The sequence below is a fragment of the Melanaphis sacchari genome, unplaced genomic scaffold (genome assembly GCF_002803265.2).
Source record: "Melanaphis sacchari strain LSU unplaced genomic scaffold, SCAv2.0 Contig1_pilon_pilon, whole genome shotgun sequence".
In the NCBI taxonomy this organism is placed as follows: Eukaryota; Metazoa; Arthropoda; class Insecta; order Hemiptera; family Aphididae; genus Melanaphis; species Melanaphis sacchari.
Genome location: NW_020270976.1, coordinates 4,998,477 through 5,017,942, shown reverse-complemented (window position 1 = coordinate 5,017,942; position 19,466 = coordinate 4,998,477). Strand labels below are relative to the sequence as shown.

General features: G+C 26.0%; 1 protein-coding gene across 1 annotated transcript; it reads right to left on the bottom strand.

Moving 5' to 3' along the window:
* Window positions 1–4,074: 4,074 nt before the first annotated feature.
* Window positions 4,075–4,839, bottom strand: LOC112593269. The gene has a single exon (XM_025337632.1). The coding sequence runs from the start codon at window positions 4,837–4,839 to the stop codon at window positions 4,075–4,077; it is 765 nt and encodes a 254-aa protein (XP_025193417.1).
* Window positions 4,840–19,466: the final 14,627 nt, after the last annotated feature.

The window sequence follows — 19,466 nt, the reverse complement described above, 5'->3', positions numbered from 1 at the left end:
TCCTGAGTCCTGACTATTACTAAACTGGCTGATAGCAATAACAACACTTGAGGACCACGACCACGGTAATAATAATAATAATAATAATAATAATAACAGCAATGACGTGAAGCCTACTGTCGTGTAAATGGTGTGATAGTTAATGTGTTTTTAGCACTACGAAAACCCACTCCAAAATCAACCGCACACGTCTCTGACGCCATCGTCCAATTGAGTGGCAAGCCAAAACTAATACACCAGATAAACTTGAGTGGTGTCATTTTAATTGAACAAAAATTGGTTGTTAAATCGTCATGTTTTTTTTTTTTTTTTTAATTATTATTGTATGGAAAGGGTTTACAAAGCAAAACAACAATCATATTGTGTATTACGATTTGATGAAAAATTAATTATAGTGCATTTTAACATTGTTGATAGGGTGCAATTTTATAATTAAATCTCGAGTTGCACAGACACACATCAATATTTTTACCTTTATTTTTGAAAGAGACTGTAAGAATATTTCTAATTTGTAAGGTTTGAAAGATAAATTTAAAAATTCGTAACTAAGATATTATATTTGATAAAATGGACCACTAATAAATAGAAACTTAAATATTAAGTTATTAAAAGATCGATATATTCTGCTTAAAAGTCACACATATCGGAATCTATAGCTACGACTTGCAGAAGATTAAAATAAATCAACAAAATATTTGAAACATCATTGCAATGTGCAAATTTTATTTTATTATTTTATTACAAAATATTATATTATGTTTCTATGACCCATATATTGTTTGGAAATATCATAATATAATTACTAATATTAAATAAAACATAATGATTGATGATATGTATAGTTTTGATATCATACATTCACAGTAATAGTTACATCGTTGTGCTTCTTACGCAGCAATAAAATTTCAGGTTATTAAGTTCTACAAAAAAAAATTACATTTTGCCCAGTAAGTCATAGCTATAGTGGCCAACACAATAACGAGTATAAAAGTGCCACAAGTGTCAACTTTAATTCTTGGAACCAGATACTGTTCAAGGTTCAAATTTTAACGTCATCCTGCTATCTGGATATTTATAATTAATATTTAAATATTTTTTTGTCGTTATAATTTTACTCATTCAAAACATTTTAAATTAAACATTTTTAATTTTCGTTATTTATTAAAATTTAAATGCTAATAAACTATATTATTCTAGTTGAAACAATATTTTATAATTTACTTTCTATAATGTGTTTAGTAATATATATATATGTTACGGTAAATGATGTTATATCAGAAATTAACGTTATTCGCCGGTTATTAACGTTATTTACCTACAAATGTGGGAATTATCGTTATTTTCTAGTGAATAACGTTAATAGCCGTATGATTTGGGAAATTTTGATCTGATTATAAAATAAAAGAGGTTATTGCGGAAGATTTAAAAAAATAACCAAAGAACCAATCATCAAAGAAGACAAAATCGGAAATTAAATCATAGAAATCGCAGAAAAAAATTCGGAACTTGGTACTTAAATATTTTTTAATTATTTAACGATAAATTTCCGAATTTTAAATATAACAAAAATAAAACTAAAATATAAATATTTGAAAATTATTTTAAATATTTTTTTGATGATTGTCAAGAAAATATTTGTATTGCATGTAAAAATTCAAAAAAAAATTTAGAAAAACAAGGAGAGGAAATGATGAAATTTTCTAAAGAAAAGTTTCCTCAGCTTGAAATAGGCTTAACTGTATGTGTATTTATACCAAACGTTGATAGAGCTCTTGGTTCTATGCAAAATATACTATTAGTTGTCACTCAAGTTGAACATGATTTATAATTTATACAAACTCTGTAAGTTAATTCTTAATGAAAAAATATACTATTAAAATTAAAATTTGTTTTATTATTTTATAAATACGGAATATAGTTTTCTTAAATATTATTTCACATGCCAAAAATAGCTGTTTGCAAATAAAATCTATTAGACATGGACAATGTGATAAAATTAGCAGATGGTAGACAGTTGACACTGAGGGAAGTAGCTAGGTAGTAATAATTCGGTTGCGAGCCCTCGAAGGTACCAGTGTTGTCATTGCAAGACTAGTTGTAATAATAATAAGCATTGTGCTTACCTTGGGGCTGAAAAATTATGTTATATTAAATGTCATGGGAGTAAAACTTGTAAAAATAATTAAAAAATAATAATGCATTTATTCTATTTTTAAAAATATCTGGGTACTTACATAATTTTTCAAATTGTAGTATTTGAGATTCATGCGCTTATCTGATTTATAACAATTACCTGTGTATTTGGTCATTAACGTGATTATCCAGTTTATAACGATAATTACCTGTATATTTGGTAAATAACGTTAATAACCGGTGAATAACGTTAATTTCCACTTAACATCATTTACCGTAACATATATATATATGTATAGTTTTTATATTTTAAATATGTTAAAACCAATTAAAAATGTAAAAGCTATTAATTATATTTCATATATAATAATATCATAAACATTAGGTATCATTAAAAAAAAAAAAATTCTGAGAATTAAGAAATTATTTTATCTTTTTATAATTGATTCGAAAGAATTATTATTTTTAGTACATAAAGTTAAATAATTAATAAAATAATCATTAACATTTTGATTTAAATGTATTAACATTTTTGAAAAAATAAATGTGCTTTGTAATTATTTATATTAAACACGTAGTTCTTCTTTCTTTTTTTTTTTAATTAAAAACCAGTTTGAATATTAAACATTAAATTACACTATCAAACAAGAAATAATAATAATAATAATCTATGTATATAAAAATAAGGTCTTTATATACTTCAAAATTCCATTTATTAGAATTTTAATAAATGTAATAATATATAAATGGTTAATAAAATCAATTGTTATGTAAGCTTTTAATTTTAATAATTTTTAAAATAATTTTAAAATGTGGTAATTAAATATCCAAAATATATATTTTACTGAGAACAGTTTTAATAAATTTTGATTAATCTTAACCATATCGATCTTCATAATTAATTATAGTTACAGTCTGATATGTTACAAAATATACACTTTGAAGTACTATTTATTCACTATTGACGTATAAATTAACGTTTGTTCTTGTAGTTAATTGGTGAATTTTGATTTTATTTTAAATCATGAGTATATAGCGCATTTATTAAATTAATTAAATACAAATGTGTATTCCATTAACATTAAAACAGTTCATTATTTTAATTTGAAATCTTCTCTAAGAAAAATAAATAAAATTAAATTTCATTAAATTTCACCATTAACGATATTATACTTTATACATTGTCAAACTTTAATAACACATAATGCATATTAATTATTTAACACGCATATGAAAATGTTAAGTATTGTTTGAGTAGAAGGTATTATTAAAGTCAGGACTTTTAAATAATATGTAAATATAATTATATGGACATTTCAGTAGGTTACCAAGCTATTAAAATAATGCGCACCCTGTTAAATATGCATGACCCTACCATGGACTTCGAAAGTTTTACAATTTTTGTTAACTACATTTTTTTGTACTTTATCTTACCCTCGAGATGACCAATATTAATAAACCGTTCAACTAAAAATGTTTCTTGTTTAATTTACATATAATGTAAATACTATTATAGTGGTCGACTGAAAAATTATTGTACTAATGAAAATAATCATATATATTTCTTAGAAATTGGATTGAAAAATTAGAGGGGATCAGTACATTTTCCCGACATTCAATTGCCCGACACCTTAATTTCCCGACACCATTTTCCCGACAATACATTTAACCGACACTACATTTGCCCGACACTATATTTGCCCGACACTATGTTTGCCCGATACTACGTTTGCCCGACAATATTAAATTAAATTATGAATAAATTTGTGTCAAAAATTATTTAAAATTTCAATAAAATATTATATTTTATTATGTTATTTACAAATTAATCTTATATATAAAATTATACAACTAATTATAAAATATTTCTCTGACATATCAAGTTAAGTATTATAAATAAATATGTGTCAAAAATTAATTATAATAAAAACATTATACTACTTACAATTTAATGTTATGAGCGATTCCCCTTAGAAATGATAACTGTGATCGATTTCCCCTATCATTTATAATTGCACTAATACGTTTTTCTCTTTCAGCGTATTCTCTACGAGTTGGAGTATGTGCCCTTCCACGAATTATATCTTCGGCTCTTCGTTCCGTTTGAATTTGTTCTTTTTTAATTTCCTCTAAAATTGTGTAAACACCAACATGACATTTTCCAACGAGAGTTTCAAAACGTCTGTGCCAACCCTCTACGCGGTTTTGAGTTCTAGGAACTCCTAATTCCATTCGCTCAAATACGGACCAAAATTTTGGTGGAAATAAAGCAGCTGCACGACTTACATTACCTCCTCTCATTATCCTTCTAATTCTACCATGCACATAATTGTTCTCAAACCACTGCATTATCTCAGAAGCTTCTTCAGGAATAGTAGATTTCAATTCATCGAATGCACCTGGTATTTCGGTAGGTAGAAGAAAAGCAAGTGCAATAATCTGACGTAGTTTCAAACTAAATTCTTCGTCTTCTCCATATCTTTTACTTAGAGAATTTGTTTGAATTTGACGCCATACACTTTGCCCTAGATGAAAAAGACAACCTATGCAATTAGTGTCTGGATATTCACGTTTTGAAGCATTTATAGCCGCTTGCTCAAAATCAGTTAAAATAAATTGAGGATTTAAATCTAACTCATTTTCAGCTGCAAAATCATTTAAACTTTCAAAAAGGCGAGTATAACATTCTTCTGTTTTACTCGTCATTAAAGCATACACGAGAGGCAATATTTTTGCATTTTCTCCTGTTCCTACCATAGCATGAATTGTATATAATTGTCGAAAAAGTGTCGGAACAGTTTTAAAAGTACCGTCCATGATCCAATATGAACTTTTTTCAAATGTTCAACGTTAGATTTAGTTGTAAACAAAAGTATTCTTTCATTGTCAAAGGATGCATCTTTTGCTAGGAAAATTTGTCCATTAATAGTTCTAAGGGGTAATGGTACATCTATATCGTCAATGGAAGTTGGTTGCATAGGTATATCTTTTCTGCGTACTCTTTTTATAATTTGACGTAGAGCATGATTATTTGGCAACGATGGTTGACTTAGGCTAGAAACAGCATTGGTTTCAACTTGTATTATTTGTGCAGGCGTGTCATTAGTCTCACGAGCCTTTCGTTTCAAATTATGAACAGCCGTGATGATATCTTTTCTAGTAGCATCGGGGCTATGGTTATGCTCTTTTGTATTTCGTAAGTTATGCTGTCCACTAATTAGAATGGTACAAGCATAACCACCACAATTGAGAGTTTTTCTCTTTTCGCAGCACCAATAATACAAATCATCTCTATTTTTGTCTTTTGTCATAATATAACCATCAATAACAAGTTTTATACCACCTCTATTTGATGAAACGGTTTCACAAATTTGTGCCATCTTCCAATGTATATTAAAAAAAATAATTAAAATAAAACCTAACGGAAAAAAAATCAAAATTATAATATTTTTAAAAGAAAGAAGTAGAATTTGTACTAAATGTATACCTATAATACGGCTATAACTGTACTGTACTGAACTGTAAAACGTCGCGCGTCGCGTCAAAAACCTATTGTCGTTTTATCTGTCTATCGCCTATCGGTTTATTTATAAATGAAATTATTATCTTACTTTTATATTACATATATATTATATATAACGATATTATCCATGATAAAATATTCGTCTGATTTTGGTTTTTTTGAATTATTCTATATTAATAAATAATAAATAATAATAAAATATTGTATATTAGTATTACGTACAATAAAAATATGTAAAATATATTATCGGATTAATGTAGTGTCGGGCCAATGTAATATCGGGTAAAAGTATTGTCGGACAAATGTAGTGTCGGGCCAATGTAATGTCGGGTAAAAGTATTGTCGGGCAAATGGTATCGGGCAATTGAAGTGTCGGGCATTCGAGTGTCGGGCAATCATATCAGACCCAAATTAGAGGTATCATTTATGCTTAATCCTTGACGTTATTATAGCAAATACAAAATATTTTGAAGTAGAGTTCCAAAAGTGCTCACATAATTTTAATTATTTTATTAATGCGCTAGGCTTATCGGAAAAATGTAAACATATTTCGCCGAAAATAGAAATAGTTACTACTGAATTAATAATCCAAAATTTAACCAGAATTATAAATACAATATTTGATATTTTAATAAAACTAAAATTATACGAAAACAAAATATATATTGATATATTGACAACAATATGAATAAAATGTATTAATAAGTTATAAGTGGTATGGCGCATTACTTTTTATTTGTTATACAGTTACTGAGTCACTAAAATATAAGCTGTCACAAACAAAAGCTTCAACTTATATTTTAAATTGGTTTGATATTATTAAAAAAGACTATGTAACTTATTTATATGAAATAAATGTATGATTATTGATTTTTTAATGTTTGAACTGAAGCACTAGGGCAATTTAAACGAAACTAAATTAGCAACCGATGTAATAGCATTATGATGAGTAATAACATAACAAAACAATAATGTTTACTTAATATTATAATATTATATTAAAAATATGTTTTTACTTTTATCAAGAAAATCATGGCGTTTAGATACTACGTAACAATGTTTTGGGTGGTGAAAAAACCTAATTTTTGTTATCTAAAAGTAAACATAACTAATGAACAGTGTCTTAAGATATTAAAGTATTCCAATGTAAAAAATAGAATAAAAAAAAAAAAAAAGAGTAAAAATATTGTAATAATAATTTATCCCGTAATGGTTCAGACTATGAAATCTAAATTTTTTTCTTTGGGTTCGACTTTTAGTTAATCATGCATTATGTTAATGGCGCGTAAAGGGAAATACAAACAACGACTAAGGAAATCTTATCGTTCGATGAATATGAATTTTATTTTATTTTTTGTGCATTAGACATTTTCTTTGAGAGAAAATGACTTTTGAAAACTCTGATTTCCATTATTTTGTATTGTTATTTTATTCAAACCCGGAATGCAAAATAATATTAATAAATAATTGCAGGGTAACTGTGCATACAATGTATTTAGAGTAATTTTTTACATCCACTATAATATACTACCTATATTATCAATTTTAACAAAACGAAACATTATTAAATTTGAATATTTCTATATAAATATAAAAAAATATAAACCTCATAGAAAATGGATATTACTTTGTTCAGAGAGAAAATGTATTACACTAAAATGTCTCTTATAATATGCCTATGTCAATAATAACATAGTATACAAAAATAATAATATAAAAATGTTTTTTCTTTTAATAATATGAGAACTGCACGTTTATTTGTAGCAAATAGTGCTGAATTGAATAATTTTAGTACACCAAGGTAATACATTTTTGATGAATATCTAGCCTACAAAAAAAAAATTTTTATGTAAACCTTTTTTTTTTCATTCAATTTTATTAGGTATAATCCTATTTTTTTTATAGTCGATTTAAAGTAATAAAGTAGTTAAATACTTATTGTTTTATGTGAGCCATAATTTGTAAATTTATGTGATCTATATTATAATTGTATTAGCCACCATCTGATTTCAAAAAAATAGCAATTGCCACTTTTATAACCATAATCCTACCAGACTGAATGCGGTTAACCCAACAACATTTTTCTATACAGGTCTACGGTTAAATTCGGTCCCGAATAATATTATTAACACGATGCATAGCTAACATTAAAGGTATTTATTACGATAGTGCAAACATATCAACAGAAATAATTAGTGAAATCAAATTACTTTCAGCATATATTATTGTTTTAGTATTATAGGTACACTCTCCACAAAATCGTTAGAAATCCTGTTACATATAACATATTATGCACTAATCAGACTAATAATACATGTTAATATGATTGGTGATTTATTATTTTTACATATAGATATATTGTGTAAACAATTATTGAATTTAATAATCAAAAAAATTTATAAGACCAATCATGGATCTCAAAATCATGTTTAGAAAATATTAGTGTACTATTGATTCATTGAATGTGATAAATATTTAGTGATTAGTAATCACTGATTACTTATACAATCTGGAATAAATAACTGTTAGGTAATTATTAAATACAATTTTTTGATTTTATGTAACAGTAGGTGAATATAAAATATATAATGTTGTACCACGCTCAATAATGTATTTTAAAAGTAAATACATTTTTGATTTTATTATCCTGAAAATATAAATTCAATACAGCTAAATTTATATAACACAAAACAATTAAGATCATATTGATGTTTTTACTATATAAGTTCGTTATATAACAATATTGGATACTAATAATAGTTCGATACTTATTTCACTATTGCATGATATTATTATAATAACGTATAAATACGAATCACTATCAAAACTTACGATAACAATAGAAAAGGATTTATAATAAAGCCGTTCCATTTTCTGGTTCAAGGAAATTTAATGAATTCCTGAATCCAAAACTTACCGGAAATTGCGTAATAAACATTGCTATTTCAACAATGCGAACAAGAATGATATACACGCAGAACCCAAAACGTAGATTCAAATAACAGCTAGTATAATGTTTCTTTATTGATAAAAAAGATCGTAACCAGTGGCGTAATACTACTGAGTGATCAGAGGGTAGATGGCATCCGGACCCTAACGCTTAAGGGGCTTACAAGGCATCGAAACCGTATTCAAATTTTTGTGGTTAGTAAAATAAAAAACTACTATGAATAGTTAATGAAAAAAAAAAATGGTTTTACAAAACATTATTTAGATTTTTGGGGAGTTGAAAAATATTGTATTAGTTTTACAACTAGGTTTTATTTTATATTTATCTGTGAATACCATTTTTATCAGGAGTACTCTAAAGTTCAATTACCTTGTGCATTTACTGAAAATCGGATCTTGTGGTGCTTTTATCTATAACGGTCTTATATATTATATGTTATTGTGTTATCGCCTTAGCGTATTATTTTTAATAAAGGCCTTTGGTAGTACCTGTCTCAAAAATAACACACCAGCATGATTAAAACCATTTTTTTATCATTTAAATTATAATAATTACATTTTTTAAGTATTTGTACTATTATTGTGTCATGCACGCACTGTAGATAATATTAATATATTAATCATAATATTGGGTGGCCTTAATTGTAGGTCTAATAGAAAAATTAGAGGTATAATAAAAACATATTTTGGAATTTTAAACAGGGTTTGAATGATTCCATGTATTTAAAATTGAGCTTAAAAAAACTAAAAATATCAACTTGTATTTTCATAAAGCAGATATCACAAAAAAACCAAAACAAAGACAAATAAATATTTGGACAAAATAGAACAATAGTAAATAAACAATAATGCCACTTGTAACTAGAAACATAACACAGAGTATAAAAGAATATCAAAAAAAAAAACTTTTGATAATTTCTTGAGTTCGACAAGAAACAACAAAAACGTATTACTTAATGAAGGTGAAACAATCCATATAAAAGCATTACAGGTTTGAACAAAAATAAAATAGTAAATACCTATGTGGTTTTTCAACTCTTTGATTCTTGTAACTTGAGAACAAATTATGTCATAATAATAATTTAATGTATACTATTCTGAATGCATTATTAGTAAATTTAATACTGCTTAATGCTTTCATATAATTATATAAAATAATACTATGTCATGTTTACATGGAATAAGTACGTATAGGTAGTCAATAACCATTTTCAAGCAGTGACTATCAATCAACATATTATATTATAAGTTAGGTGTCATTATGAATTTATTTGTCTTCAGTCATTATAATGTATGATTGTCAATTATGCCATCTCAAAAATTGTTTTTGTCTTATAGTTAATAATTTATTTGCGTGGATAAAAAGTAAAAAATAACAATCGTTAAACTTGACAACACGAGAAGATTAGAATGAATGGAAATCAGTGTAAAATAACAAATATATTTTTTATTTTGTTTATGTACATTACAATTTAATATACTAAACTTTAAAATATAATATTATTTGTAAGTATTTCAAAAAAGTAAAATACTTGTTTATAATTTAATGTGTTTGAACATTTATTTATATTTTATAACACAGTCCCATCAAATATTTATGTGTGTGTACATAAAAATAAAAATATATTTCATTGTTATGCCAAAAATATTATTTAATATATTTATTTTGATTTTATTTTAGGTGATATTTGTGTTGATATTATTTCAATAGTCATTGTAAAATATTCAATTAACTCATGTCGTTTTATATTTGTAGTAGAATATTGTTTGACAATACATTGATCATGGATTTATTTTAAAGTGATATCAATAGAATTTTAGGTACTTTAAAATATTAAGCTCGGGATAATAAATTAAACGATGTTATCCCAGTTTAATTATTAAGTATATATTTTTATTAAATCTACTTTACTTTAATTTATAGCTTAATTATTTATGTTCAATGTTCTATTCAATGTCCTGTTTCAATTTTACCCATGTTACTCGTCATATGCTTAATATTGTGAATTTGATCGTAAAAAAATTCAGACATTAACGTAATTTCTTTTTGTTTGTAATAATATCTTTTGTTCATATATAATAATGTAAGCATTGCGTAGTGTATTGAACTATTATTTTTGTTATTTATTTACATTAGCATTAAAGTCAAGAATATTAATTTCTATACATTGTTTAAATATTATTTTAGTTTATCTTAGATACTTACCTATATAATAATATTATGTTACACGTATATCTTTTTACTTTTAAACAGAATAATATGTAAATAATATTTGCTATGTGCATAAAATTAGTTAAAATTTAGAGGTTATTCAATAAAAATTAATAAACATAGTTAAAATGTACGGTCTTCTATCGTATCAATAAAATACGAGTATATTGAGTTATTTAACTTAATAATCACCACTATTTACTAATTATAAAATGTATTTTTAAAAATTTATAATTTTAATATTTTCATTATTAAGGCTTAGATTTATATTTATATGCTTGTAATATTCAAATTACAATTCATCAAAATTTGAATAATACAATTCTTAAAACACCATGAATTTAATTACTTATAGTTTTTGTTTTTATGTACAACACTATTTCATATTTATTATGCATAAAATAGTTACAGATGTAATTTAAAATTTGCATACTTATTTTAACTTAATGAATGGCTTATTTTTAAGAATTATTTAAAAAAAAAAAAAGTAAGTTATTAATTATAGCCAAAAAAAAAAAAGTTAAAACAAATGTTCGATAATCACTTTTTGTGTAGACAAATTGAAATATAGTTATTTTTAAAAATAATAATATTTTATCAGTGTGTAATCAATATAATAGATAGGTTAAAATTTTTTATGTTTAAAATAAATATTTATAACATTTTGTGCAACTTTCCTCACCACCTTAATACATTAAATAACAATATAGAATTAGAATACCAATATAACAAGTGGTATTTAATGCCCCATGGAAGGTTGCACTTAACGTGTTTTTTATTGTGGTGTCTTCGAGTTTCAAGCCTAATCCACTAATCCATATAAAGGAGAATAGGTAAATCGAAATCTAACTATAATAAAGAAACCCAAAAATGTATCATATAATATAGTTTGCTAAGCGTGAATAGTGATGGCTAAAATAAAAACTTTGCTTTAATGTATCCTTTAGTTGAAAAAAATTCACCCATTATCTTCTTTGATAGAGTTGAACACATTATACATATAAATCGATGTATATATATATATATCTCGAGTTAAGGCTAAAGAAATAAAATTTGAAGTTTTGATCATAATATATATATGTACATAAAATTATTTAAATAAACACAAATTGATTCATAAAAAAATACATAAATATAAATATATTCCATCTGCAAAAGCCCAAATATCTGCTTATACTGAATTCAATACTGTTTAATTAATTTATATTATATAAATTATTATTTTTTTTTATGTATAATATCAGCTAATTAAGAAAAAATATGATTAATTTAAATTAATCATATTTTTTTAACAGGTTTATACATATAATATATTATTTTTAAAACTATTTAACTACACTAAAGGTATCGCTTAATATCGTCAACACATCATCAATTCTCTTTCTTGTTAAAAAAAGTATTTAAAAGAAACAATCACTCATATTATTATCAATCTATCGTCTATATTTGGCTATATTAAATTTATTAAATTTTTTTAATACAATAGAAAGCTTGTTATTTATAAAAAAATATAGAAATTTCTAAAATGCTGGAGTAATATTTAATCACAATATATAGGTGTTTTTAAGTTATGCCCTTATCGGAAAGTTAATTAAAAGTATTAATTAAATTTTATCATTTATAAAAAAAATCTAACTCATATAAAAAAAAAAAAAAGAAAAGAAAAACTACCGAGTATTTGTACTTGAAGCAATAATAATTTTAAAAATAACAATTAATAATATTATTAAATTAAATTGACTAAACGATTTAAATAAATTACTAAAATATATATATATTATTATTGTTTTCGTTAAAATAACAGAAACCAGTATTATATAGTAATAATTTAGCTTAAACTTGATTTTTTTTTTTTAAATATACTCACTATTTTAAAACAACATAATATTTAATTTTATGACGAAAAAGCTGTTTTTTTTTATTAAATATTACAATTACTATTATTTTTTTTATGGAATGTTTCTTTTAATAATTTTAGATCCGGTAATTTAAGGCGTGGTAAATATGTCGGTTTGATGGAAAAACATCTAGTACAGAGTGGTTTTAGGACAAACACTTTCACACTAAATTTATGGCAAAAATTCAAAAGAAACGGTTAACTCAAATATTTTGTGTATTTTTAAATTGTTGATTTGGAATACCTATATTTAAATTTTCGATTATTGAAACATAATAGGAGAAAAAAATTAGAACACATACAATATGGCATACAAATTATATTATAAATTTATGTAACACTAGTCACAATTATAAAATTTATAAGTTAGTTTAACAGTGTATTTTTAAACTTATGTAGCCTTACGTGATTGCGTTATAAATACAGCAGAACTAATATGTATCTATTAAGGTAAGTAATCTTAGATGGTGTAGTGAGATAGTGAAAATAATTAGTTTAAAATTACTAAAATATTATTTATTTTCGTTTATAAATCTAACACGGTTATTAAAGTATATTACAAACTTTTAATGTTTAATAAATAAATAAAAATAACAATATACAAAATGAATAAATAAAATAATTGTATAAGCATCTAAATGATAATACATAAAAAAATACCTATTCATTCTATAGTAATTATTATCAGTAAACACAAATTTTTAATGAGTGATTCGGATATCGTTTTCGAATACTTTCAAATATAAAATCATAATAATACACATTCTAGTAACACTGTACATTTTCTTTAAATCGAAGTTGTTTAGGTTAATTGGATCAGCTGGTCATTCATTTCCGTATTTCTATAATGATCTCAGCACTTATATTCAACAGCAACAACTTAGCTGTGACTTTGTGCTTGGAATACAAAGCTTAACAGGATAACCAATTACGCGTTGACGATTGTTTGTTATTCACACTACATCAGCTGCTTTGGGTCACCTGAAAATACCATTATCATGATTACTATTATAGCCTTATTCAATGTTCTTTGAATAGTGTGATGAGGTTAATAAACTATACATACGAGAAAAATATATATTTAAACTAATAATAATATTTGCTATATTCCACGCAGAATGTTCAGGTGCACACACACATATACACGCACACTCATATTGATATACATTGCTCACATCCAACGGCTCTAAGCAGATATATCAACCAACGCAACACTTTTTTTCATTTATTTATTTATATTAGGTACCCACTACAAGATTATATAATATGAGCGATATTTAATCTTATTAGATATCGCATATATCGTTAAACGTACTTATTATTCGCATTTCTGTTGTCACATTCCGAAATTAGAATTTTCCACATTTCGAAAGTTTTTACAAACTCGAAGTTACGATATTGTTAAAAAATTTCGCTCTGTAAATGTCAGCATTGACGATAATCAATGTTATGCGTGCGCGTGCATTCGTGTGTATGGCGTACATAATATCAAAAAATTGACGTTACACGATATAGTGTTAATAACTATTAAATAGTAGATAGATGATTTAACGCTTAACCTCGACCAAGGGTAGTTGCAGAAATCTATGCGTAATACAGTGGGAAAAAGTAAAAAGTAAAAAGTTATTATTATTAGTTCGTCGGGAGTGAGCTCGTGAATAGATTATGAAATTTAATTTCAAATAAATTTAAAACAACATCGTGGTGGAAATCTGCATTATAAAATCACTGCAGTACACTAACGCCTATTGACGAGGCAGTCAACTGTGGTTAGATGATAATCGAAGGGTGAAGGAAATAAATAAAAAGGTACGACAAATTTTGATATAAAAGCGAGTATACGTCTTATATCATTTAAGCGGTGCTTACCCGAATCCCAACACATCAGATATAATTTTATTAAACAGCTGAAACTCGAATTTCAGTTTTTGTTGAATATTTACAAGTCTTTTATGCTTATAAAATCGTTCGAGCTGAGATCCTAATATTTTTTTTTTTTTACCCTTTTAAGTATATATAAAAAAAAACCTATGTTATATTCAAATCTTGTGTATTATGTATTACCATAAAATTTCGAATTTGTTATAACAATATGATAGGTATGAGAAGATAATACGTTGAATTATGTTACTGTGTTAGTTTTTTAAAAAGTATTATATATTAGGAAACGGCAAAAGTTATAGATTAATACTTTTTATTGATTTATAATAACTACATTTCTTTTTTTTATGTGAAATATTTTAATTTTTATTATATGCGTGAATTTCAATAGAATATAAATATTTATATGTCCAAACCATTAATAATAACCATTAAAGCCGATTCATAAAAAAATCATGTTATGTATATACCTTATACCTATATACTACTTAATTATTTAATTCATTTCATTTTTTAAATGAATGTTTACACTACAAGTATACGTTTTTATTTTCAAACATAAATCTGTAATAACTTAAAATAAAAATATATAATTATACGATATAAGGTATTGGACATTATAATATGATAATTTATTGTACGTTATGTTATACAGCGTTTTAGAATTTTGAATTACGTAGGTGTTTGTATAAAATAACGATCAAGGGAAGTGTAATATTGTGTATAATATAATATTAATAATAGCTAAAACGTGTTAACAAATTTAAGTTACCTACCGTCTTGGTAACTGTATTGTTATTGAAACAACAATACGAAGCTAAAATAATACAATTTAAATGCTTTTCGTTGAATAGCACGTCCAATAAAGATTTTATAAAAGCCAGAATATTAATTAACAACGTAAATCAAAAACCCTTTTAAAACTGTTAAACTTGAAGTTTATAGTTATTATGTAATTGTGTCGAATGAATAAACGTGTAGCCGTGTACGTATAAACTGTAATTGTATTATACGTAAATTATACATATTGTGTACAACAGTGTAAAGGTACTTCTCATAATAATTATATATTGCTTACTGATAATGAAAAAAAAAAAACAAAAAAAAAAAAAAAAACAGTTGTTTTGTTCCGTCACGCACAACATGGGTATTGTGGTATTATGCTCAAACGTGCTTAGTAATGCTATTTACAGTGATAATTTAGTGACGACGTATGAACGAATAGGGTATTGAAAATTTTTAGTATGGCAGTCCAATACGGTATTGAACACTATTACGCAACAAAATGATATTGTGAATTCACCCGGACAACACACAAAATGGTCGGAATATTTACCAATCCTCCCTTGTGTACCCTTACATATCCGGGTCTAGTACGCGGTAATCCCTTCTAGTTTCTTTTAGCTCCACGGCACTCGGTACTGCACGCACACACAAGGGTTCGTTTTTATCATTACCACATACACAAGACGTGCGTACATGTTCCACTGCAGTCTATACAGAGGAAACCATGTTGATCGTGTATAAATGGTAAAATAAATATTTCAGGACTCGCATATATCACGCACGCGTGCGAGATAGAACCAAGAACTCGAAATAATTTGTTATTTTTGCCAAACCTCTAGTGGATAGTCGGAGTGAATGTTGTAATTTTATGAATATTGTCAGTCTGGGTTTGCTTCAAAGGTCGCACGCACTGTTCTGGATATGTACCAACCGCTTCCCACCCACAAACCAACCGTATTTTCCTGATATCTAGATACCTACGATCCGTTTAGAGTATTGTTGTTCGGGTGTGTGTTAAACGTTTTGTCTAAAATCGTATACCCATAACGCTATAAACACTGAAAAAAAAACATGGCATTTAATAGCAACTTTTACTGTGAGCTACACTAACTCGATATGACGCATTGGTCGTGCAATAACAATCGTACAATTAGGTATTATCGTGTCAAAAATGATGAAAAAATAAATAAATATTGAAAAATTCGCGATGCCAATTATTATAGCCGATAATAGAAAATGAGAAAATTACAATGCACTCATAATACCGGATTTTAAAAAGCTTTTTGTAAAATACCCTTGGAATAAACTCCTATCTGTTATTATTATTATTATGATTATTATGTATAATATTTTTTTTCATCGTTAAACGCCATTATAGAAAGCCTTAATAGCATACCATTTCCATTCTACCACAAAAACAACCCATTAACCCGGTTTTGGAATATTGCTCATTTTTGGCTTCCATTGTTCCATAATAATATATCGTTATCTCGTATTTTAAAATTAATTAAATTGCGAACTGTCGGTCGGTTAATTAATATCTGCAGACCCCGGGTGTTCCTTATCAGTAATAATTAGTTTTGCCGTTGGTTTTAGCCAATGAGTGGGAGTAATACAAAGTGAACATAGGCGGGGTGTGATGCGGAGTTCTTATAAAATGAGACTAAAAAATAAAAACAGAAGTGGGTAAATATTGTATTAGTTGAAATTAAAATCCTATATCATAACATCGTTTATTAAAGTACCTACTTATAATAGTTATTATACTTCGTACGATATTTTTCACAAAAAAAAAGAAAATTCTAATTATTATGTTGCAAATTCAGATAAAAAGTCCAAAATGTATATAATTTTATACATATATATATATATATATATATATATATTATAAACGATTTACATAGAATTATAGTGTCTACTTAATATCGCATCCATACTGTATGTTATGATAATTGTGTACGTTTAAAATTATGAGGACGAATATTTGGCATTAAACATTTATAATATATTTATTTAGTTGTTAAATTTGTATGTGCTTATAGCAATATATCGTCTTCTGTTAGGTCAAGTCAAAATAAATACATGTCCAATGTTCATGGTTGTTAAAATAAAACGCCGTTAATATGTATAATGAATAAAGATTAAAAAATATGTTAAAAGTCACATGGTGGGATATTGTGCACTTGAAATCTATGTACGCAAACGACGGAACAACTATATTATGGACTAAATGGAATACGGATCTATCGATGTACTTCTGTTTTCTGTTTGTCGTGTCCATTTTGGAGATTTCGCACGAACCTCGGATAACCGCGATTTATTTTATATTCCATTCCACTCCGCTGGTTTATAAGCATTCTGAGCAAAACCATTACTTACATTGAACGACAATGGGCCGTACGTTTAGCAACTGAAAAATTACGGTTTCTATATTTTTTTTTCCTCCGCAAACGAATTCGTTTTGTATTTTATTATCTGTGTATTTTCATCGTAAAATGGATTTGTTTTATTATTATTATTATTATTGAACAAAACAATCAATACATTTTGTGAGTTTCCTGGTTATAAAAACGAAGGTGATTATTACCATTAAGGGGATTAGAAACAATGACTTTCCGTTTCTGCCTAACAAGCACGCAAAATTAGAATTTAGTCGTACTATATATGTACGGTCAATCTAATTATGCAATTAGGACTCTGAAAACTGAATGGATATTAAATCTATATCAATCAGTATGGATATACCTACGCGATGAATTGAACAATAAAAACTGAACTCTAATGTAAATTGTAATTTAACAGTAATACATTGCAAATCGTTACTGCTTAGTGAATTATAAATTATACATTATAATTATATTTTATATCATATAGTTTTATGACCGGTTTTGGACGTAAACAGATTTTTGAGGTACTATTGTATTATACATATAAATTTAATGTAGATGACATAACGAAAATATTATTAAAACTATAATAGTGGTTGCACACAATCAGTGGATCTAATATCTGAAATTGTATTAGTACTCAGAAGCAGATCTTTATATTGTGAATAGTTACGGTTAGTTAGCATTGAATTTTGCATTATTGTAATTTTTAAGAGGAATAATCGTCTATTAGAGATGGGCAAGGACGAGGTACTTTCTTTTCCTCAGAAAAATAATTTTAATTTATAATGTAATAAATATTACCAAGAATACCATAGTATTATTACCTAACGACTTATACACCATAAAATAAAGAAATTTGCAATTCTTATTCAGCGCTACCAATTTTATTACCATATTTTATTTTCTGTTTTTATGTACCAATCTATTTTTAAAATTTATTTGAATTACTATGCACTGACTTAACGTAGTACTTACTACGAATACTGTCTATAAATAATGATTCACTTTTTAATTATATAAGGTTTTATAAAATAATTATTTAGGTATATTTTTATACAGAAACTACTTATTAAATTTGTATTTAAATACGTCATCAATATTTTTTTAAGTAAGCCAAAAATTTAGTTTAACAATTATCTGTTTGACAGAATCGTATTATATTTTAGAAAACACATAATAAAATCTATATTATACTAAAATTAAAAACAATATATTTGGATGAATCAATAAATTATAAGAGGAAAAAATGGAAGCAAGCGTGCTATTAGAAAATCATCCTGTGCATTTTGTATTGTTACCCGGTTGCAATTATTAGTTATGCGTTAACAAAAATCAAACTCAAATAACGAAACGTAAAAAAATCGATCGCGATGGTGATGTGTGGGGAGAGGGTAAATGGAAACAAATAAAATAAAAGACGAATTCTCATGCGCGTCATAATAATAACATATTATATTATATAATATAAATACACATGAATCTAAAATAAACGAGATAGCGCTCAATAAAAATCACAACGCGACGATATTTGCGACGACCTAAAAAATAAATGCAAGTTCATAATATGTACATGCGTGCGGATAACGATATACATATGTGCATGAAGTATATGTGTTACATTCGAAAGGGAGGTTCATAACCAACTGATAAAACAATAAATCATTCGAAATACGCGCATATAACATCCTACCTGTC

Bases quoted from the DNA above. Each gene is read 5' to 3' on its own strand.
- LOC112593269 (XM_025337632.1), bottom strand. From the start codon at position 4,839: ATGACGAGTAAAACAGAAGAATGTTATACTCGCCTTTTTGAAAGTTTA.